A 23,325-nucleotide genomic window follows, 5' to 3' on the forward strand; every position below is an offset into this window, starting at 1 on the left:
TTCGTGATTCGGATACATCTGAATACCCGAATTGCAGTATAAACAAAGTTTACTGAATGCTCCGAATAACAAAACGAAATTCGTACAAATTTCAGAAATTCAAATAGAATTTCACATCAAATTCCAGTCGAATTCAAAAATCAAAAAAATTAAGTCAAGTCAAAGACCGTGTGTGTGTTATAAGAGTACCATTTCAAAATAATGCTGTTTTTGTTAAGCCAAAGGTGATATAACCAGTTAACGACCGCCCGCCGCAGTTGTACTGCGGCAGGTCGGGTCTCCTGCGCAAATCGCCTTCATTGTACGTCGGCTCGCGCAGTGGCGGGCGCGTGCCACCTGCGGGAAGCTTTTGCACCCGCTGCAAGCTGCGGGAGCGTGCTTGCGGGTCAGGCAGACTCTGTCTGCCGGCGACCCGTGATCACCTAGTACAGAGGCAGAATGTGGATTTGCCCTTGTAAACAAGGCAGATCACCATTCTGGCAGAGGACATGACAGAGATCTACTGTTCCCAGTGATCAGGAACAGTGATCTCTGTCTTGTCCCTGGCAGCCCACCCCCCCCCCTCCCCCCTACAGTTAGAACACATCTAGAGAACACATTTAACCCCTTGATCGCCCCCTAGTGTTAACCCCTTCCCTGCTAGTGTCATTTTTACATTAATCAGTGCATTTTTATAGCACTGATCAATGTAATAATGTCACTGGTCCTCATAAAGTGTCGCAGTCCCGCTAAAAATCGCAGATCGCCGCCATTACCAGTAAAGACAATAAAAAAACCATAAAAGTCCCTAAATCTATCCCATAGTTTGTAGACACAATAACTTTTGCACAAACCAATCAATATATGCCTATTGCGAATTTTTTTTTTTTTTTTCAAAAATATGTAGAAGAATATAAATCGGCCTAAATTGATGAATAAATTTGTTTTTTTCTTTTCAAAATTGTCGCTCTTTGTTTATAATAAAAACCGCAGAGGTGATCAAATACCACCAAAAGAAAGCTCTACTTGTGGGAAAAAAAGGACATCAATTTTGTTTGTGTACAACGTTACACGATCGCGCCATTGTCAGTTAAAATGAGTGTCGTATCGCAAAAAATGTCCTGGTCATTAAGGGGGCAAATCCTTCCGGTCCTTGGGTGGTTAAAGAGTCATTGTAATCATTTAATAATGATTTTTCTTTTGTTTGTTCACTTTGCCACAATTCGAATAGAAAAAAAAAATCTAAAGTTTTCAACTCGACCAATTCAAAATTTATCGATTCGAACGTTTCGAATCGATAAAATCAGTAGATTCGAAGAAAATTCGAAAAAGACATAAAACGAATACGAATCTCGAATGGGAATTGAACAAATCAACTGAAGTTAACAAAACTAAATAACTAGATTAACAAATCTAAACGAAAAAAATGTTTTTTCGTCATGCACATGTCTAGCCTGAGACCTTTTATAGTCAAAGCTAAAAAAAAAAATTTGGCTGGACCTGCACTTTAATATGTTGTTATGTTTTGCAGCGGCTCCCTTGGACAGTATTCAGAATCTGGCAGAGTACTACATACAATGCATAAAGCAAGTGCAGACGGAGGGGCCTTACTGGATCGCTGGGTACTCCTTTGGAGCCTGTGTGGCCTTTGAAATGTGTTCACAATTGCAAACCCAACGGGACAGTTCCCAGGCTCCAGACAGCCTGTTTTTGTTTGATGGGTCACACTCATACGTTGCTGCATATACACAGGTAAGAGCACCACTGATGTGCCATAACTCACAGCAACCAGGAGTATAATGCAGTAAGCCTATTTTATTTTTTTTAACCTCCTTACCGGTTATGCTGGGTTGTCTTTGATTCACATTGTAGGAGGGTGCAGTCTATTTTACCTTCTGCAGGTGGCACTCAACCACAGCAGCATTGCAGTTGGAGGAGAAGTCAAGAGGAACGTGGATCCTCTATGGTTTCCTGGGTCATCCAATTGAATGCTGCCGCCCTATGTGACTCTGGCAGCTATCTTGGGTGAGGCAGAGCCTATTCAGGGCTCTGGCCCCCAGGCTTTATGCGGATTACGCGTGTGTGTGTGTAGTGTAGGGACAGGTCACCCATCTGACAGAGTGTTAGCGGTAGGGAGAGGTTCCAGACGAGTAGAGAAAGAGCAGGGACATGCTATCTTTCCTGGAAACCTCTCCGTTTTGGCACACAGGCCAGGCTGCATTCTATACCACGGGACCTGCTGGTACACGGTTTGCTGCAAAATCCTGTGAGTGCACCCGGACGGATAGTTGTGCGTGTTTGAACTATAACTACAGTAGAGTTCTGTTACTACATCTGGACTGGATTTTTAACTGCAACGGCACCTCCCCACAGCATACTCACCTGTGCAGCAAATCCAGTGCTGTCCGATGCTGCTCTGGTGCCACAGCCCGGGTCCCACTTTGCCATCTTCTTCACTGACGTCATCAGGGGCTGCTGCTTCTTCCAGGTTCTTGTAGCCTGGCCTCCAATGACAGGTCTGCTCATCGGCACCTGTGAGTGCCTCCTTATGCAGCCTCCTGGGATGGATGATGGGAATATCCTAGGAGGCTACGGGAGCAAGGGCACATCATTATTGTCTCTATTGGTGGGGATGGGGCCAGACAAAAAAATTAAAAAGTATAAAATGTTAATTCAAAAATGCTTTTCTACTTTGCCTTTTGGGGGAGAGGGAGTGCAGGGAGGTAAAACTATTTTAAGGTGGTAAAGGTCCACTTTTTTCCTCCTGCTGGAATTTTATATCTTTGAGGAACCTCATAATGGTTATTGTTGGTGAATGGAAATGATAGCTCACTTTATTAATCAATTATTTTATAAAAAATGGAACATTTAGCAAAAAGATTAGGGTGGTCATGAACAGCAAAAGACAGAAAATGTATTTCTAATTTGGCTGACGGGTGCTAGCTGTGCATGAGTGGGGTGCACTCTGTTCCCTGGGTAATGAGCATTCCTGAGAATTATTAGAAGCTAGGTCTTTTTGGCCAATGTTAGAGTTTGTGCAGGCGCCATGTTGTTAAATGTCGCCTTTTGCATTCCAAAACGAAGTTGTTCAAACGCATGCGTTGGAATGCAAATGCAACAAAAGGCTGTGTCAGCAATGCAGAAGCAACTCAGTAGGGCTTCCTGCACCCAAAGAAAGTCAACACAAAGCAGGTTAAATGCACCTAGGAATGGTCATCCACACTTCGCCACTGAAGTAAATGAGAATCTGCTGGGCTGTGTTTGTTTTATGCTTCCTTGTAGGGAAGGGCAGAATCAGAAACACTTTTGGTGGACCTCTTAGTCATGTATGAAGCCTAGAATTGTCCTCTTATGAAGCCTAGAATTGTCCTCTCATGAAGCCTAGAATTGTCCTCTTATGGAGCCTAGAATTGTCCTCTTATGGAGCCTAGAATTGTCCTCTTATGGAGCATAGAATTGTCCTCTTATGGAGCCTAGAATTGTCCTCTTATGGAGCCTGGAATTGTCCTCTTATGAAGCCTAGAATTGTTCTCTTATGAAGCCTAGAATTGTCCTCTTATGGAGCCTAGAATTGTCCTCTTATGGAGCCTAGAATTGTCCTCTTATGGAGCCTAGAATTGTCCTCTTATGAAGCCTAGAATTGTCCTCTTATGGAGCCTAGAATTGTCCTCTTATGGAGCCTAGAATTGCCCTCTTATGAAGCCTAGAATTGTTCTCTTTTGAAGCCTAGAATTGTCCTCTTATGGAGCCTAGAATTGTCCTCTTATGGAGCCTAGAATTGCCCTCTTATGAAGCCTAGAATTGTCCTCTTGTGAAGCCTAGAATTGTCCTCTTTGTCAGTTATGAATGATGCACTTCTTGACCTATTCCAGAGTTACCGTGCCAAATTAACTCCAGGGAGTGATGCGGAGGCTGAAACCGAAGCCTTGTGCGCCTTCATCCAGCAGTTCATAGGCACCGAATACAACAAGGTAACTATGATCACTTACTACAACACAATGGATAAGTACCCCAAGCAGAAATGTGGATATGTATTGACCTGCTTTTGTCTCCCTGCAGCTCTTGGAAACTCTCCTTCCTCAGAAAGACCTTGAGGCCCGAGTGAAGGCCGCGGTGGACCATATAACACAGAGTCACAAGTCCATCAACCAGGACGCCCTGCGCTTTGCTGCTTCCTCCTTCTACTACAAGCTGAAAGCCGCAGACCAGTATGTCCCAACTAACAAGTATCATGGAAACATTACCCTCCTCCAGGCGAAGACACGGAACGAGTATGGGGAGGGGTTGGGAGCAGACTACAGGTTGTCAGAGGTGAGTGGAGAAAAATCTGTATGTTCTCAACAGGAGCTTATCAGCTACTTCAGTTGAGGTACATCAACAATGTCATCACGTTAACGCTAGCAATTAACTTTTCCTATTTGCTTAATTTTTGTCTGGTAAATATACCACTAAAAGTGTTATCTGTTCAAAATATACCTGTTGCTCCTGCCAGAAATCCAGGAGCTTGCCTTGTCTAATGAATGCTGCAGTGCTATCTCAAGCAGTGTTCTCCTCCCTGCTCAGTACTTCTCGTGGACTATATAATGCCTTCTGCCGTGTACACATGGGAGGACTTTTCGGCATCAAAGTTCCAACGGTCTTTCCGACTGACTTTTGACGGACTTTTGACGGACTTTCGTATGAATGGACTTGCCTACACACGATCACACCAAAGTCCGACGGATTTGTACGTGATGACGTACGACCGGACTAAAATAAGGAAGTTGATAGCCAGTAGCCAATAGCTGCCCTAGCGTCGGTTTTCGTCCGTCGGACTAGCATACAGACGAGCGGATTTATCGACCGGACTCGAGTCCGTCGGAAAGATTTGAAACATGTTTCAAATCTGAAGTCCGTCTGATTTTCGCCCGAAAAAGTCCGCTGCAGGTCCGATGAAGCCCACACACGGTCAGATTGTCCGACAGATTTGTCCCGTCAGACCAGTCCGGTCGAAAAGTCCGCCCTCGTGTGTACACGGCATTACTCCTATGTTATAGAGAATAGAAGATGAGGCTGTTCTGTAGTCTAACACACTTCCTGTCCTAGGTGATAATGCTGCTCCTCCAGAAGTACATTACACTCTAATTTGGTATTTCCGCACTGCGCTGAGCTACTTAAAACTAAATTAAACCCCTTTTGCGGTGGGGAGCTCTACACTACACTCTCTCTCTTTTTCTATAACCTCCTACCCCCCCCCCCCCATCCTTAGTGGGGTTTCATCTACACTATATTACCAAAAGTATTGGGACGCCTGCCTTTACGCGAACATGAACTTTAATGGCATCCCAGTCTTAGTCTGTAGGGTTCAATATGGAGTTGGCCCACCCTTTGCAGCTATAACAGCTTCAACTCTTCTGGGAAGGCTGTCCACAAGGTTTAGGAGTGTGTCTATGGGAATGTTTGACCATTCTTCCAGAAGTGCATTTGTGAGGTCAGGCATTGATGTTGGACGAGAAGGCCTGGCTCACAGTCTTCGCTCAAATTCATCCCAAAGGTGTTCTGTCGGGTTTAGGTCAGGACTCTGTGCAGGCTAGTCAAGTTCCTCCCCCCCCCCCAAACTCGCTCAGCCATGTCTTTATGGACCTTGCTTTGTGCACTGGTGGGCAGTCATGTGGGAACAGGAAGGGGCCATCCCCAAACTGTTCCCACAAAGTTGGGAGCATGAAAGTTCCAAAATGTCTTGGTATGCTGACGCCTTAAAGATTTCCTTCACTGGAACTAAGGGGCCAAGCCCAACCCCTAAAAAAACAACCCCACACCATAATCCCCCCTCCACCAAACGTTTTGGATCAGTGCACGAAGCAAGGTCCATAAAGACATGGATGAGCAAGTTTGGGGTGGAGTACCTTGACTAGCCTGCGCAGAGTCCTGACCTCAACCCGATAGAACACCTTTGGGATGAATTAGAGCAGAGGCTGCGAGCCAGGCCTTCTTGTCCAACATCAGTACCTGACCTCACAAATGCGCTTCTGGAAGAATAGTCAAACGTTCCCAAAGACACACTCCTAAACCTTGTGGACAGCCTTCCCAGAAGAGTTGAAGCTGTTATAGCTGCAAAGGGTGGGCCAACTCAATATTGAACCCTATGGCCTAAGACTGGGGTGCCATTAAAGTTCATGTGCGTGTAAAGGCAGGTGTCCCAATACTTTCGACCTTATCGTGTATACACGTGATCTGGCGCACAGTTGCTGCCCTGTAGCAGTAAAACTGTTATAGGGCAGACTTTAACTGGATAAGGAAAATGTCACTTTTTTTTTAGCTATTTACTGTAAGGCTGGATTCACACCTATGCATTTTTAGTGCTTTTTGCATTTTTCAGATTTGCACTGCAGAACGTGTTCCATAAGAAACCATGTTAAATAGAAAGTAGTGCAAATCTGCAAAAAGCACTAAAAATGCATAGTTGTGAACAGGGGCGGACTGATAACTCATGGGGCCCCCGGGCAATAGGAGATTATGGGGCCACACAGTATACAATCACACAGTATACACATACATGTACACACAGTATACACAGACAGATGTAAAAAAAAACACAGATTTATACATACTGCCCCTGGTTTTACTGAGGCTGGCAACCCTGATGGGGCCCCCTAGTGGCCCAGGGCCCTCGGGCAGTGCCCGAGTGGCTCAATGGTCAGTCCGCCCCTGGGTGTGAATCCAGCCTAACACCTATGTTATGCGCACAAATGTGCTCTTGCTCGTTCCTTGTTTTTGTACTTTGACAAACTCAAATTTTCTTACAAGAAAAAAATACTAAATTAGAAAACTTTGCACCCGTGCTAATTTTCACCATCTTTTCCTCTGTATGCGTCCAGAACAAGCATGCAGATCAAGAGGTCCAGTTCTCTTGCTGCATTCTTGATGCATATCAGCGATTCAAAAAGTATTGAAGCCAATGGGGTTGGCATGGAAGTCGAGGGGTGTGCTTCCACATTTCTAAATGCTCAGGTTCCTCTAAAGTGTGTTCATCCTGAAAATACATTCTAGGTTTATTAGGTGCAGTGTTCCTCTTGACAGCATTGTCTGGCCAAATCCACAGTACAGTCATTAAACCATCTTCCTCACACAAGATCTTGCCCTCTCTTCACTATTCAGCAGCTTCACCATACGCCTGTCTGCCATCTTTCCTCCTAATAGGTCCAGGTTTCTATTCTTGGCTTTCTTTTTTTTTTTTCCATTTTCCTTTTTTTTTGCTCCCTATTATATGCCAGTTTTGAAGGTTAAATAGTTTCATTCGTTTTCCTTTTTTGTTTCTTTTTTTAACCTCCGTGTCATCCCAGGAACATGCTGTGCTAGACTAACCTCTTGCTGCAGACCGCCTCCAATCGCCAATTAGTTATGCAGTTACAGAAAAACATAAAAGGCAGAGGAGCAGCCTGAAAAGAGAAGAAAGCAAACTCAAAGCTGTGGGCTGATAGCAAAAAAAAAAAAAAAGAAAAACCTGCAAGGCAGAGGCATAATGAGCTAGTATGCATCACATTGTGTTCTAAGGGCACCTTAGAACGATGCCCTGCAGTGCCGCCCGCACTCCGCTCCCACGGCCGACATCTTTTCCCGGAGTTACTTCCAGGTTCGCGGGCTCCGGCGATGTGATTGGCCGGTGCCGCGATGATGTCACTCCCGCGCACGCCGGTCACGGCACGGGTCCTGAAGACGAGACGCGAGCGGGCCGTTCCTTCAGTGCGAATGCGCCGATGACCTCGGCGGAAAAGTATATAGTAAATATCTCTTAAACGGTGCAAGTTTAGGAGATATTTACAGTACCTACAAGTAAGCCTTACTATAGGTTTACCTGTAGGTACAATTAAAGAGGAAGACTTTACTTCCTCTTTAAAAGGCAATTCCAAGAAGCAAGTGAATGTCTAGTTTTAAGCAGCAGATGTCGCAGCTGTGGCTGCTCATCAAAGCTGTCTATGTTGCCTTAATCTGATTTGTGTACAATCTAGTGCAGCCAGAGATCTCCTAAGGTCTGCTTACAGAACCCTAGTTGTGCATCATATTTTAAAATGTTTCTAAAACCTCACAGGTTTTTTACCTTTAATGCAATCATACATTAAGGTAAAAAAACCTTCTCTGCTGCAGGATCAACCCCAGCCCCCCTTATCCTTACCTGAGCCCAATCCAATCCAGTGATGTGCACGAGAGCAGCAGCTCTCGCTGCTGTCTCCCTCCACATTGGGCAGATTGATGGCAGCGGGAGCCATTGGCTCCCACTCCTGTCAATCAACTCCAGTGGTGAAGAAGTGGGGAGGGGGGCCGAGTCCAACTGTAGCTTCCCGTGGGGGCACTAGACAGATAGGGGGGCTGGCAGGGGGGAACAGAGAAGAGGAGGTTCAGGGCCACTCTGTGCAATTCTATTGCACAGAGCAGGTAAGTATAGAGATGTTGGTTATTTAATGAATGAGAGCGAAGACTCTGCCTGACTTCACGAATGCACTTCTGGAAGAATGGTCAAACATTCCCATAGACACACTCCTAAACCTTGTGGACAGTTTTCCCCGAAGAGTTGAAGCTGTTATAGCTGCAAAGGGTGGGCCAACTCAATATTGAACCCTACGGACTAAGACTGGGATGCCATTAAAGTTCATGTGCGTGTAAAGGCAGGCGTTCCAATACTTTTGACAGTATAGTAAATACTTTCAAGATAGAAATGCCAATAAAATAACCTTACAGGTCCAGCCCCATTTTTCCACTTTCCTCAACTTGTTTCATCCTTTCTCTCTGGATATATTGACCTGAAATCTTCTCTCTTCGTCAACAGGTGTGTGATGGGAAAGTGTCTGTCCATGTCATTGAAGGCGATCATCGCACCTTTTTGGAAGGAGATGGAGTAGACTCCATTACCAACATCATCCACAGTTCCCTTGCGGAACCCCGCACCAGCGTCCGCGAGGGTTAAACAGCGATCTACAAAGCCATCGTCTCCCTACAAAGTTGACTTAGGCTTTGCCCTGGCAGAGGAAAAAATGGCTTCCTAATGAACTGGACAAAACATGAAAACTTTCCATAACCAATATCAGCAAACCATGGTTGGGGCTCCACCAATACTGCCCAGTGCCATAAAGGCATTTCCAGTGGTCAGTAGACCTTGGAGGAACCCCCATCCCTTTTTCCCCTTCTATACCTCCCTCTGTTAATGTTGTACGAACACAGCAGAAGACCCCAGGTCTTCTACACAGAGTAGAGTTCATTTTTGTAGCATGTTGTTATCAGTATTCCAAAGCCAAGACGTTAGCACTTAGCAAGCCTCGCACCTCTATGTTGAAACAAATACCGTCAGTTCTCTGAGGCTGTGGCCTGCCTGTGAAGAGGCTGACTGGTCCAAAGATCACATGGATCTCTCCTTATCGTAGATTCCACATTGGTCTTCTTCTGAGCGTGCGTGAATTTTTTTTTTTTCTTTCTGTATTTTTTTAAATCTTAATGTTAAGTATTTATTTTAAGTTGAATTTTACCAGTGCACTCTTTCACAGATGAATGCGTTTAGCATTGGTAGAGGAAAGCGTCTTCACCACCTTCAGAGGAGTGACACCTCTTCTTGAACCCTTCCTATGGACACAGGGACACTTAGTAAAACTTTGTGAACTTTTTACTCATAAGGCATCAATGAGATATAGGCTAAAACAGTAAAAGGCCTGTATTGGTATAGCAACCAGTCAGGATTTCCAAAAATTAAGAATTTTTGCTTCCTCTGGTTGCTTGTACCAGTGTGAGAACAAAAAAAAAAAGCAGCAGTGCTGTGAAGTTCCCCACAGCAGCCAATGAGGGCTCACCATTCTTCAGCTTAGAGTATTTTGAAAGATGATTGGTTGCTGGGGTTACCTGCTCTTCACATTTTGCTCTTTGCCTTATTAACCCCCTGCATGACCATATTAACCCCTTCATGACCCCAATATGCCTTTTTTTTTTTTGAGTCCTCATGAAAAAAATGCCCCTTTCCATGATGATGTTAATTAATATTCCACCAGTGAACGAGGACTGTGTGTGTTCCGAGATCAACAACTCTATTCTTAAAAGGGTTCAACACAGGAATCTATACGCCTATTATATCAAATCCTTTTAATGCAACCTTAACATGATTTGCAAGTTGGGCATAGTAGCGTTTGAGGCAGTTTTGAGGAACGATTAATACAATCTTCTCCAAAGCCACATGGTAAACTGAAGGCTTCAACTTGTAGACTCTAAAGCCTACCATACCATACCCAGCTCAGATTTCGGCCAATTCCCACTGAACTGGCCAAAGCTTGAGCCATGGGTTTCCCTAATGGCACCACTTGATATAACAAAAGTCATATTTCAATTGTAGAAGGTGGGTGGGGGTGGGGGGGTTGGGACAGGGTGTGACTGCATCTGGCAGCCGTGCCGGCTGTCAGAATACAATAGTCGGCAGGGGGGATTCCTCCAATCATGCTGTTTAGTGTGAATGGAGGAATCTATTACATTTCTCTTGTTTAGACCACTGTATGGCTACCCTTAAAGCTGATGTCCAGACATAGTCACATAGTCACATAGTTAGTAAGGTTGAATAAAGACACCAGTCCATCCAGTTCAACCTGAGTGAGTGTGGGTCTACAACCCTGACCCTTGTCCCTAACCCTGAACATCGCACACTCACATCAATCCCTACCCTCAATCCAAGGTCCCCATTCATATACTAGGGCCAATTTTGGACAGAAGCCAATTAACCTACCAGCATGTCTTTGGAGTGTGGGAGGAAACCGGAGTACCCGGAGGAAACCCACGCAGGCACAGGGAGAACATGCAAACTCCAGGCAGGTAGTGTCGTGGTTGGGATTCGAACCAGCGACCCTTTTTTACTGCTAGGTGAGAGTGCTAACCACTGCACCACTGTGCCGCCCCACAAATGACTAAGTTCACAGCTGAAATAAATACGGGAAGAATTTTCCTGCCAAATAATTTTTTGACCCTGTTCAGCTAGTCTTTTGATCTAAACACTCCTGCCACATAGCAAAGCCAGTTCAGTGACATCAAGTTTTTCCTGTCTCGTTTAGCAATAGAGCTTGGTTACTGGCAAGCTGACAGCATTGGATTGACAGCTCTATGTAATGCTTTTGAGTCTGACTCTCCTATGGTACTGCCCCCTCCCCCCTCTTCCAGTCTGGTTCCTGCTGTGAAGGGAGTTACAGGGTGATAAAGATAGATTTGAGTACAACGTAGTTCTAGTAATGGTATTTAAGCATAAATATCTGAATGAAATGGTGGACTTTGTTTCCATGCCTGGAGTTCAGCTTTACGCTCCAAGACAGGCAGCACCTACAGTGTATCTTGCAGACCTATCCAAAAGAGGAGGCACTGAGATCCTTCTATAACCCAACCCCCCCGCCCAAGGCACTATGGTAGCTGTAAGGTCTGCCACAGTGATGCTTCTGCCATTGTGTGTTGGTCATTGGACACAATCTTAGCCTATGCCTGTTCATGGGACTCAAATAATTGAAAAAGGCGACAAATCTAGTGTCTAACAGGTACATTACCATTTTAATGCATAACACTTATTAACACAATTATTTTGGGACATTCCATTTTTTTTTTTCCTAGCTCTATATGAGAGGCCAGCCGTGCAAAACGCTAGTGCATGCTGCAAGTCTCTATGATGGGAAAGAATTTAAATAGCAAGCAGTAAAACTGCGTTAGAAGAAATAGTGGCTCAACGGGAGTTGACTTTTCTGGGGCGTATACCTTCTAGTGAGAAGGTGTCCTCTGCAGAAAGAGCAGGTGTGTCATCAATGACACTTTCCTTGAAGGAAATAAGGATCTGCTGCACTTATGACACAGAAGAAACGAGGTGACCACGGGTTTAATTGACTGTTGGAAACAGAGCCTGTCTTTGGTCTTATGCCCCCCATTTAGTGAGTTGTGCTTTCTTTAGTTACGATTCAGGGGAATCTAACATGGAAGTCTACCAAAAGCATATTTTTTTTTTTCCTTTTGAGTGTATTAGTTTGGTAGGTTGCTGGTGACTTTAAGGCCTCATATAGATTGAAAATGTTGAATCTTTGCCTATAAATGAGCAAGAGATTCCGCAAGCACTTACAAAGAACTGATTTAAGCTTACTAAAAAGCTTGTTTAAAGCTACAGCCATCATTAGGATTTTTATTTAGCACTTCCAGATTGGAGATAAGGGTTGGTTTATAAGAAATCTGGCAGGTTTGGAATGTGAAAGCAACCATGGCCAACTGGTATTCGATAATGCACACTTCAGGGTTGTCAATACTTGGCGAGTCATTGACCTGAAAAAAGCATGTACATATCAGTTGTTATTCATATACACTATTTCGCCAAAAGTTTGTGCACACCTGACCATCACACCTATCTAAGTGGCCCAAGGTATGTGGACACCCCTCTAAATTATTAAGTTTTCATTGAAGGGTTCTCTTAATGCTACAGCGTATTTGGACATTTAAGACAGTTGTGATCTTCCAACTTTGTGGGCAACAGTTTGGGGACAGCCTGTTCTGTGCCCTGTCCTCAAAACCAGCTCCATAAAACATGGTTTGACCAGTTTGGTGTGGCAGAACTCGAGTGACCTACATAAAGCTCAGACCTTAACCCTACTGAACTCCTTTGCAACATCAATTGCAGGCCAGGTCTAGTCATCCAACACCAGTACCTGGCCTCCAAAATTGGACGTTTGTCTGAATGGACACAAATTCACACAGACACTACAAATCTTGAGCAAAGCCTTCCCAAGAGAACGGAGGATGTTATTGCTGCAAAGGAGGGGACCAACTCCTTATTAATAACCATGATTTTGAAATGGGGTGTCCTACAAGCTCATATAGATATGATGGTCACGTGTCTATAAACATTTGCTTTTATAGTGTACTTGTTGTGGGTCAGAGAATCACTAAGTAGTGAAGCTAGTATAAAGATGACCTTCAAAAAGCAATTCAGCTATGGGAGTTCCAATATGATCCATATGACTGGTTTTCTTTAAAAGCTTCAAAAAAGCTAAATGACTAAAGAAGCCTACTTTTGCAAGTGCTTTCTGAATCTGAGAGTATACCAAAATAACGTGGCCTTCTTTCTCTCTCTCTCTCCTTTTTCTTTCCTTTCTCTCGCTTTCGCTCTTTTTCTTTCTCTCTCTCGCTTTCGCTCTGTTTGTTTCTCTTTCTCTTGCGCATACGCTTTTTCTCTCTCTCTCTCTCTCTCTCTCTCTCTCTCTCTCTCTCTCTCATTCTCCCTCTCTCTCTCTCTCTCTCTCTCTCTCTCTCTTTCTCTCTCACTCCTTTTTTTTTTCTCTCTATCTCTCTTGCTTGCTTGGCAAAAGATTAAACAATGCGTATGAGGCCTTCGTGTCACAGTTCATGGATTTTGAAATCCATCATGCAGTTTTGGGCCTACAGGTTTCCTTGCAGGTCAATAATTATTACGGCCTTTTAACCTGTTACAAAATGACTTTGCCTTTGCAAGCGTGGCAAACCTTCAATGTTAATGGCACCCAAGCACCAGCATTCAAAAACCTACTTTGGCATACTCCGAACGCTCCCCAGTGATCAGCGCAGAAACTTCTAGCACAGGGGTCAGCAACCAAAGGCTGCAATGGGCACGCAAAACCATTTTCAGTGGCACTTGAACGATCTATAGTCTAGAAATTGGATCCATTATCTAGTCGAGTTTACCAAAAAAATTCTTAGGTCTGAAAAAGGTGGCCTTGCGTTAACTTATGCAGTTGGATCTACATACATGTACAAGCAGATATATTTTCAGTTCCGAAGACAGTGTTAAATCCATCCCCAAGCCAACTTACAACAGATTTTTCAGTAGTGTGTGCGCAGCTGAAGGTAACATCCTACAGGCCAGACTGAGCATAACTAAGCCATGAAAGACAGGGACAAGGACCACAATGAAACGGCAAGGCTTCATTTATGCATCCTATAAGGGCTGGACATTGGATTCCTGTGGCCAGAATCAGTGGATTCTTGCAGCTGGAATCACAGGTGGTTGCAGGGGCAAGAAGCCTGTACAAAGCAATGAAAGGCTGATAGCAACCATAGCTGTCCACTGCTGTTCGGATGCATCCAAAAGTCCAGCAGTTACCTGCTGCTAAGGACAAATGACCAGCCCTGCATGCAGGCAGATTCTTAGCCCTAGGAATCCACTGTCCGGACCTTCTAGGATGTGTCAGTGAGGCCTAAGTCCAGTTTGTGGTTCAGTACACATTAACTGTAAATATGAACGTGTTTTATGTGTGTGTCCCTGTTAATATAATAAATTTTAACCTGCCGTTATCAGTGCAAAAATTGTGTACTACGTGGCTATGGTGTGCTATTGTTCACTGTCTAATGACTTGTACATGAACACTTAATGTGGAAAAGGTTGCCAATCCCTGTTCTAGCAGATTAGCAGTTCTGGATGTGCATTGCACTTATGGGTCCAAGTATAAAACATTTGTGATGTGTTGATGTGACAAACAATCTGCACAATCAGGATGAAAATTGCTGTACTTCCCCTAATATGTGTAGTTCCCATATCTTCAGTGCCATCTGGTGGAGACAATACATTTTTTTTTTAACCAATTTAACTATTTCTGGGGAAAAAAAGCATTGTGGGCACTAGGTAGCGCTGGTGATAAAGGAACTACACATTTTGGAGGCAGTGCGGCAATTGTTTATTCTGGTTGTGCAGATGTTTGACATTCATCCATTTTATACATTTTTAATGTGGAAAAGGTTGCCAACCCTTGTTCTAGCAAAAGATGAGCGCTGGATGTGCATTATATCCCACACCTGCTGGTGCTCAGTTTGGGAAATGAGACCCCGGGAGGCTCCACTAATTAGAATGCTAGACTTTCACAGTCAGATGAAGGACCTGTGGGATCCTCACTCTGTTGATCGCAGCAGAATCTGTTTTACGTAGGTCTATATTTTAGTAAAGAATAAATAATTGTGAGGGTTTTTTTTTTCATAAGTTTATTTTCTTGCTCATGTTAAATAGTGCTGCTTTGAGACAGTCTTGTGTATGTTGCACTCTCATATTATTAAAAATAAAGAAATTACATGGTTTATTTGCCTCCCATTGTCTTTTTTTTTTTTTTTTTAACAATAATAGATATCAACCCTGTCCATTGATTTGAATCCTCCCAAAGCAAGGTCTGGTTGACACCTTTCCTCCTTGTGCTTTTTGCAGAAACAGACTACAGTCCATTTTAACATTGTTTCCTATGAGGCGCGTTCACATCTATGCTTTTTTTCGGCCACCGTGTTTTTGGAAAGGGTCAGAGACTTTGTTTAAACGCAAACTTGTGTTTTTGCTTCAATAGACTTCAATGTAGAAAAGCATGTAGTGTGTTTTTTGCCGCGATTTGCGTTTTTTAATCTGCCCAACAACAAATTAGCCACAAAAAAGCATAAAAAAATGCAAATTGCATCAAAAAACTCAGAAAAAAACATAAAAAAAAGTGTGTGCAAAAAGCACTGATAGAGGGCTAACATGGCTCCCCAAATCATTACTGACTGTGGAAACTTCACACTGGACCTCATGCAATTTAGATTCTGTCCCTCTCCACTCTTCCTCCAGACTTTGGGACCTCGATTTCCAAATGAAATGCAAAATTTTCCACAATCCGTGATGATTTGAGGTTCCATGTAATTTGCTGGTGTTGGTCCACTGTGGTTTATCAAGTCCAAAGTCAGCACAGCCCTCTACCAGGAAATTCTAGAGCACTTCATGCTTCACTCTGCTCAGCTTTATAGAGATGCTGATTTCATTTTCCAGCAGGACTTGGCACCTACCCACACTGCCAAAAGTACCAATACCTGGTTTAATGATCATGGTATCACTGTGCTTGATGGGCCAGCAAACTCAACTGAACCTAAACCCCATAGAGAAGCTGTGAGGTATTGTGAAAAGGAAGATGAAATACACCAGACCCAACAATGCAGACAAACTGAAGGCCGCTATCAAAGCAACCTGGGCTTCCATAAAACCTCAGCACAGCCACAGGCTGATCGCCTCCATGCCACACCGCATTGATGCTGTAATTCATGCAAAAGGATCCCCGTTCAAGTATTGAGTGCATACTATACTGCAGGGCTCCAAATTTCAAGTCTTGAGCTACTAGCCAAGCCTTAAGGGTTACTCGCCTCCAGTTGCCCCACCCAACCCTTACCCTTCCCCGCCCCTAAACACGCCCTCATAAACGATCTCATAAAATGACACTTAAATGTTTTATGCAGAATTACATTACAAAAATAAATATTAACAACAACTTTATCAGTGTCCATCAGTGCCGCCTCACCTGTGCCTAACAATGCAGCCTACCTGTGCCCATCAATGCCACCTACCTGTGCCCAACAATGCAGCCTCACCTGTGCCCAACAATGCAGCCTCACCTGTGCCCAACAATGCAGTCTCACCTGTGCCCATCAATGCAGCCTCACCTGTGCCCAACAATGCAGCCTCACCTGTTGATAACAATGCAGCCTCACCCGTGACCAACAATGCAGCCTCACCTGTGCCCAACAATGCAGCCTCACCTGTGCCCATCAATGCAGCCTCACCTGTGCCCAACATTGCAACCTCACCTGTGCCCATCAATGCAGCCTCACCTGTGCCCATCAATGCAGCCTCACCTGTGCCTAACAATGCAGCCTCACCTGTGCCCAACAATGCAGCCTCACCTGTTGATAACAATGCAGCCTCACCCGTGACCAACAATGCAGCCTCACCTGTGCCCAACAATGCAGCCTCACTTGTGCCCATCAATGCAGCCTCACCTGTGCCCAACAATGCAGCCTACTTGTGTCCAACAATGCAGTCTACCTGTGCAGGGGGAGAGAGGAGGGGAAGAGGATTGCCGGCCGGATCATCAGAGAGAGGTGAACATCGCTGTAACAGCTTTCATTTGCATTGACGTATGTTCCCGTCCCTCGCTGTCAGATACAGCCCCGCCTCCTGGCCTGAGTACTTTGATATACGTCACACGTCCCGGCATTTGACAGGTGATCTGTCTATCAAATTACCCGGGCCAGGAGGCGGAACTGCATGTGACCGCGAGCGACGGGAAGACACGGCAATGCAAATGAAAGCTGTTACAGCGATGTTCACCGCTCTCTGGTAATGCGGCCACCTGCTCTCCTCTCTTTCCCCCTCGGCGATCACTGGGAGAACGGCTCCTATTCAACCCTGCCTGTTGGCGGTGCTCGCAACAACCCCCCCCCCTGCACCCAGGCATCCCACGTTCGCCAGCCATCATTTTCCACTCGCAAAATGTGAGTGGAAAATTTGAGGGCTGCTATACTGTACATGGACATACTTTTGAGTAAGCCAACATTTCTGTATTAAAAATCTTTTTATTGGTCTTATGTAGGTACTGAATTTCAGGTTTTTTCACTAGCTGTAAGCCATAACCATCAAAATTAAAAAAGAGAAATGCTTGAAATACATCAGTCTGTGTGTAACACATCTATATAAAATATATGAATTTCACTTTTTGAATTGAATTACTGGATCAGGGGAGGAGAGTGGCCAGGAGTCATGTGACCGGCCTGAAGATATCTGAAAAAAGGTATGTAGAGGCATCGATTTAAAAAAAAAAATTACACATTATGTTATGGTTGCATACAAGAGACAGGCTGGCAGTGAATGTTTTGCTAAGGTTACAAACACATTAAAGCGATTTTACATAATCACCTTGTAAAACAACCCATTCCGTTTAAAATATAAATAAAGGAAAAACATTTTTGTATAGATATAAAAAAACATTATAGAAAACCTTCTTTTCCTTTCTTTTTTTTTTTTTATAAATGGTCACATTCCCTCTGTTCTCAGCTGAAGAGCAGGAGGAGAAGAAACAGCAGCACACTGAGCTTCCCAGTAAATAACTGTGCAGCGGGAGGGGGGGGGTGTCAGAACAAGTCTGATCATTGGAGGAGAGCATACTGAGTTCCTAGCATAGCTAGAGAACTGACCACGGTGTGCTCTCCTGCTTAGTGTGGTCAGTTTTTAATAGGAAAGCAGAGGCACTGGCAGGAACACCAGGGTTTTCACATAAAGAAAGCAATACAAAGAGAACAGGATACTTTCTCATATAAGTACATGATACAGCAGGCACATATCGGGAATATGAAGTGTTAGGGTAAGGAATGCTTTAAGGAATGGAAAGATATATGGAGTAATGCCAATTGAACCTCTATATATACTCTATACAAAGAAAGACAAAAAAAAAAAATCCTCTATGATTGATATAATCCAGAGCTCCTCCATACTATTATGGTAACCTGGCAAGTCCATCGGTGAGGACCAATCAGAATCACTCTGATCCATCCTGGGAGTGCTGCAGAAAGGGGGAGAAGATCCCAGGACCACTGCGCCGGCTTCATGGGCACTAACAGCTCATCACTCACAGAGGTAAGTAGAGCGGGGATGCAGCAAGTGGAGAGGGGGGGAGCGGGGAGCATGTACCGTGTTAGTTCACCTTTTCATTTTTTCTGAAAAGGTAAACTAACCCTTTAAAGATATTCTTTATAATCACAAAGGCTATAAATCGACTGTGTGCACCAAATCCCCTTACAAACCAAAATATTACCATGTAAAAGTAGTGGAACCATCATCACTATGCTGTACATAGTCTGCGTAGAGAGCAGAGTTGTGGGAGGGGCCCAAGAGGTCCTCCCACTACAGGCTGCCTGTAGAAAACTACAGGAGGGGGTGGAGACAAGACCAGTCACCCTGAACAAGGAGAGAGAACAGCAATGACGGGTCTTTATTGCAGGAAGTTCCTGCACATGGAGTAAAGTTTCACACTGGATAACTGAATAGATCTGTAAAAATTACACAAAGCACACCAAGATCCAAGTATATTTAAACAATATTTACCTATCCTAGAGTTAAGCTTTAAGCCTTGAGTCACATCTTCCTGCACTAAGTAAGTGTATCTAAAGCCAAAATGTTTTTTAATCTTTGAGCACAGACAACCAAAAAAACCTGACAGGTTTAAATCTTCACCCTGTAATGAGGTGTCAGTACCATTTCCACTTTGGCCACCAGGTGGCGCCCTCCCCATAGATAGATAGTGGGGTACGTTAGAGAGTGGGAGGAGTTTGGGCCCATATGGTACTTGGTGGGGCCGTTCCTTCAGAGATGTATTGCTTCCAATGATTGCGCCTAGTGATCCCAGGACCTGAAGAGGACCAGGCGCAATGGATTGGGGGACAAGACATAGAGTGCCCGAACTGTGGAAGTGCAGATGATCATTACCATAATTGGTGAGAAGCTGTATGCCCTGAAGTTGTCTACCTTGAAATTGTGAAAGTAAAGCTTTGAAAACGTATTGGACTTGCCTCTTCTTGCTACTAATGGCCTTGTCAGTTGGAACTGATACCTGGTTTAGCTGTGAAGAATGCGGGGTAAAGTGTCGGGCTTGGTAACGTACATGTGGTGTTGAACTGTACGTTGTAATTGCTCCCTCTGGGAGCAGGGACTCACATTACTGTGACGTTAGGGCAAAAGGCCTGTTAGTGGTAACCAGGAATGAATGGTTATGCCCACGTGGTTATTGGCCTTGCCTGCAGCAAATATTATGGAACTTTTAAGGTGCATATAGAGACATTCAATATCACAACTTTTGTTAAAGAATAAAACATTCCAATTTTATTGATGTATAACAAAAAAAAAAACAATGCTACGCATGCCATGGTGTCACGTACCTGGTGGAGATTGAGCTGTAGAGGGGGCTTATCTTGCACCTCTTATCCAACACCCCTGGTAGTGATGACAGGAGGTGTGAGGACACAGAGTGGCACGAGGGCCGGTATAACAGGCACCACCAGCTGAGGTTTGCAGGGAACAGATGACCGTGGATCACCAGGCAGGAACAAGGGACTGGAACACAGTGAAGCTTGATCAGTAGGCAGGAGCATAGCCGGGACACAAACCAAGAGGTCATCAACAGCCAAGCAGCGAAGGTACAGGAACACAAGACAAGAGCAGAGTCAGAGCACAAGCCACGGTCACAATAGGCAGGCAGGAATCCAGAAATTGGTCAAGGGCAAGCTGGGTCAAGCATGGGTAGGCAGATATAGCAGGTCAAGGCACAGGTAAACAGGAACTAGCTGAAGGCCAGTCAGCAATTTGTTCTTGCCACAGTTCATCTTAAATAAGCCGTTTAGCGCCAGAGCGTGCACGTGTGTGCGCGTGCTCACGTGCATATGTCCATATGTCCAATTCGTGCTAATACATTTGCGCATGCCTGCTAATGCCCCTTCTGTATTGAGCCTTTGCTCATAAGTATTAGCATGAACATGTAGTGTCCTGGTTCCAACTGAGCTTCTCTTATACATGGTCTCTTTTATGTCGTAATTTCAAAGCGGTGAAGATGATGTTATTCCCAACATGTTTCGCCGAAATAGGCTTCTTCAGGGGATTGCCGCTAATAAGAGTTCAGACTGTGTGAAAACTATACAGACAAGCAAATAGTAATAAATATCAGTACATTTATTAAAACATTCATATCTGTGAAAATAACTAGATAAAGCTTGTGACTTTAAACCAAAAGGACCAAATTGGCAAATAATAGGAATCAATACTTTTGTGGGTGAAAAGGAACCCCAGATTGGTACCAGAGTGTTGTACAGTGACAGCAGGAGGGATAAATGGACCCAGCTGAAGAGGAATCACAGAAGAAAAAAGGGGTCTTTGATAAGAAGGAAAAGTCAAAATTCTTAAACAGGTTTGACCCCATTAGACATTATATTTACAACATGCACTTACAACATGACCTCCAGAGGGCGTCCAACTATTAATAAGTCTGCTCCAGCATCAGGAAACTATCCAAAATAAAATCAAAAGACTGTATTACTCTGGAGCAGGGCTGGTGCAAGGATTTTTGACACCCTAGGCCAGTGATGGTGAACCTTGGCACTCTAGATGTTTTGAAACTACATTTCCCATGATACTCAACTGCTACTACTACACTGCAGGGTGTATGAGCATCATGGGAAATGAAGTTCCAAAACATCTGGGGTGCCAAGGTTCACCATCACTGCCCTAGGCGAAACCTCATTTTGCCGCCCCCCTGACTCTACCCCCTTTGCCCTGCCTATGTATAACCCACCTTTTTAATGAAGTGCCCATCAAATGCAGCCCACCAGCACCCATTAATGCAGCCTACCATGCCCATCAATGCAGCTTCACCAGCGCGCATCAAATTCAGCCTCACCAGCGCCCATCAATGCAGCCTACCAGTGCCCATCGATGCAGCCTCACCAGCGCCCATCAATGAAGCCTACCAGCACCCATCAATGCAGCCTCACCAGCGCCCATCAATGCGGCCTCACCAGCACCTATCAATGCAGCCTCACCAGTGCCCATCAATGAATGTTTGCTTGCTTCCATTCATTCGAGAGTCAAGACACAGACACAGTCTGACACTATGTGCGAACGGAGCAGCGGCTGCCTGCTGATGCTGAAACTTAGTTGCTTGCTGCAGAGAGAAGAGAGTAGGAATACCAGTGGCCGGGCGCCCTAGGCAGCAGTGCACCCTAGGCGGCTGCCTAGTTTGCTTAGTGGTAGCACCAGCCCCGCTCTGGAGTAATCATCAATCCTTTATACTACATTTGTACATAGTCCATGTCTATGTCAAAAAAATTAAACTCCAACTAAATATGGGGCCCAACTAAAATAAAAGGTACAGGTTTGGATACACTTTAGTATTTTATATCACAATATGTGTTGTTGTAATGTTATCTGTGGAAGTTTAGCGATCTTCTATGATAGGGTGTTTTCTGTTTTGTAATATGTAGGAGGTACTGTCAATTGGCATGTAGCAGCAGAATTGGTAGAGTAAGTTACATCTACAGTAATTGCTCAGGCGTCCTAATAATCAGTGATAATAAATAGAGACCCGTTTAGGGGGAAGTAACAAGTTTAAGGGTAGCCAGACCTTTCTTTAAAGCCCCAGATGAGCTCCATATACAGTAATATGGGTCTTTGGGAAGTGGAGCAGCAAGGGTTTAATTACCCTGTGCTAGCAGAACATAGAAGAGCCAGATCACAGCTCTCACACAAAGCAGCTCTCCGGTGGTCCGAAATGCCCACCCCTTACCAAACACTGCTCCAATCAGGGTACTTTAATCCTTGCTACATCAAGAGGTTAATTTGAACTTCAAAGATCTCACTATGTGTACCCCCTTAGATGGTACTGTAGATAAAAAAATTGGACCTCTGAACAGGTGCGGTATCTAAGGCTGCAACTAATGATTATTTTCATAGTCGATTAGTTTGCCAATTATTGTTTAGATTAACCTGATAAAAATCTCAAAAAAGTGGCGTGTATAAGTTAGATAATATGTAAAGTTTAAAAAAAACACAATTTATTCTTGAATAGTTATATGCAGTGGTAAATATAAATGATCACTCAGCTATATGGTTGGGGAACAAAATATCGAATCAGGTAAATATATAGGGGGGTGGGGGGGTGGGGGGGGGGCTGGTCACAGAAGGTTTTTTACCTTAGTGGATAGAATGCAATAAGGTAAAAAAAAAACTTCTGCCTTTAGAATCCCTTTAACCACTTGTCGACCACGCTATAGCCGCATGATGGCTACATCGCGGCCGGCTAGATCTGGGAGACCATAATATGATGGCTTCTCGTGCTCGCGCTTCTCGCAGGGCCCATGGGGCTCGCATCTGGTAGTATCCATGATCGCTGGGTCTGCGGGAACCAGTGCATCTCAGATTGGAGTAAAGGACCAATCACAGTGGCCCTTTATCACGACGATCACCCTGCCAACAAACCAGGATCATGCCTGGTCCAGCTCACACTTCTGTGGTGTTTCTCTCTCCTCTCCTCACATGCTGTATCGGTGTGAGGAGAGTGGAGAGAAACACTGCAGCAGCGAGAGTTGGCTTGTTCCTACAGTGCTCATCAGTGCCAATGCAGTGCCTATCAGTGCCACTACAGTTCTCATCAGTGCCACTACAGTGCCTATCAGTGCTTCTACAGTGCTCATCAGTGCCACTACAGTGCTTATCAGTGCCACCACAGTGCTCATCAGTGCCACCACAGTGCCACTACAGTGCTCATCAGTGCCCTACCGTGCCACTACAGTGCTCATCAGTGCCACTACATTGCTCATCAATGCCACTACAGTGCTTATCAGTGCCCTACCGTGCCACTACAGTGCTCATCAGTGCCACTACACTGCTCATCAATGCCACTACAGTGCTTTACAGTGCCCTACCGTGCCACTACAGTGCTCATCAGTGCCACTACACTGCTCATCAATGCCACTACACTGCTCATCAATGCCACTACAGTGCTCATCAATGCCACTACAGTGCTC

General features: G+C 44.5%; 1 protein-coding gene across 1 annotated transcript in view; it reads left to right on the top strand.

The window, feature by feature from the left end:
- The window catches only part of FASN (fatty acid synthase), a 145,845-nt gene extending 130,797 nt beyond the window's left edge, over positions 1-15,048 (top strand). Inside the window, exons 40-43 of the mRNA XM_073606706.1 lie at positions 1,511-1,731; positions 3,852-3,950; positions 4,039-4,290; positions 8,783-15,048. Coding sequence (XP_073462807.1) covers positions 1,511-1,731; positions 3,852-3,950; positions 4,039-4,290; positions 8,783-8,920 — 710 coding nt within the window. The 3' untranslated portion in view covers positions 8,921-15,048. The remainder of the gene's footprint in view (positions 1-1,510; positions 1,732-3,851; positions 3,951-4,038; positions 4,291-8,782) is intronic.
- Positions 15,049-23,325: the final 8,277 nt, after the last annotated feature.

The sequence above is a fragment of the Aquarana catesbeiana genome, linkage group LG12, assembly GCF_042186555.1.
Source record: "Aquarana catesbeiana isolate 2022-GZ linkage group LG12, ASM4218655v1, whole genome shotgun sequence".
In the NCBI taxonomy this organism is placed as follows: Eukaryota; Metazoa; Chordata; class Amphibia; order Anura; family Ranidae; genus Aquarana; species Aquarana catesbeiana.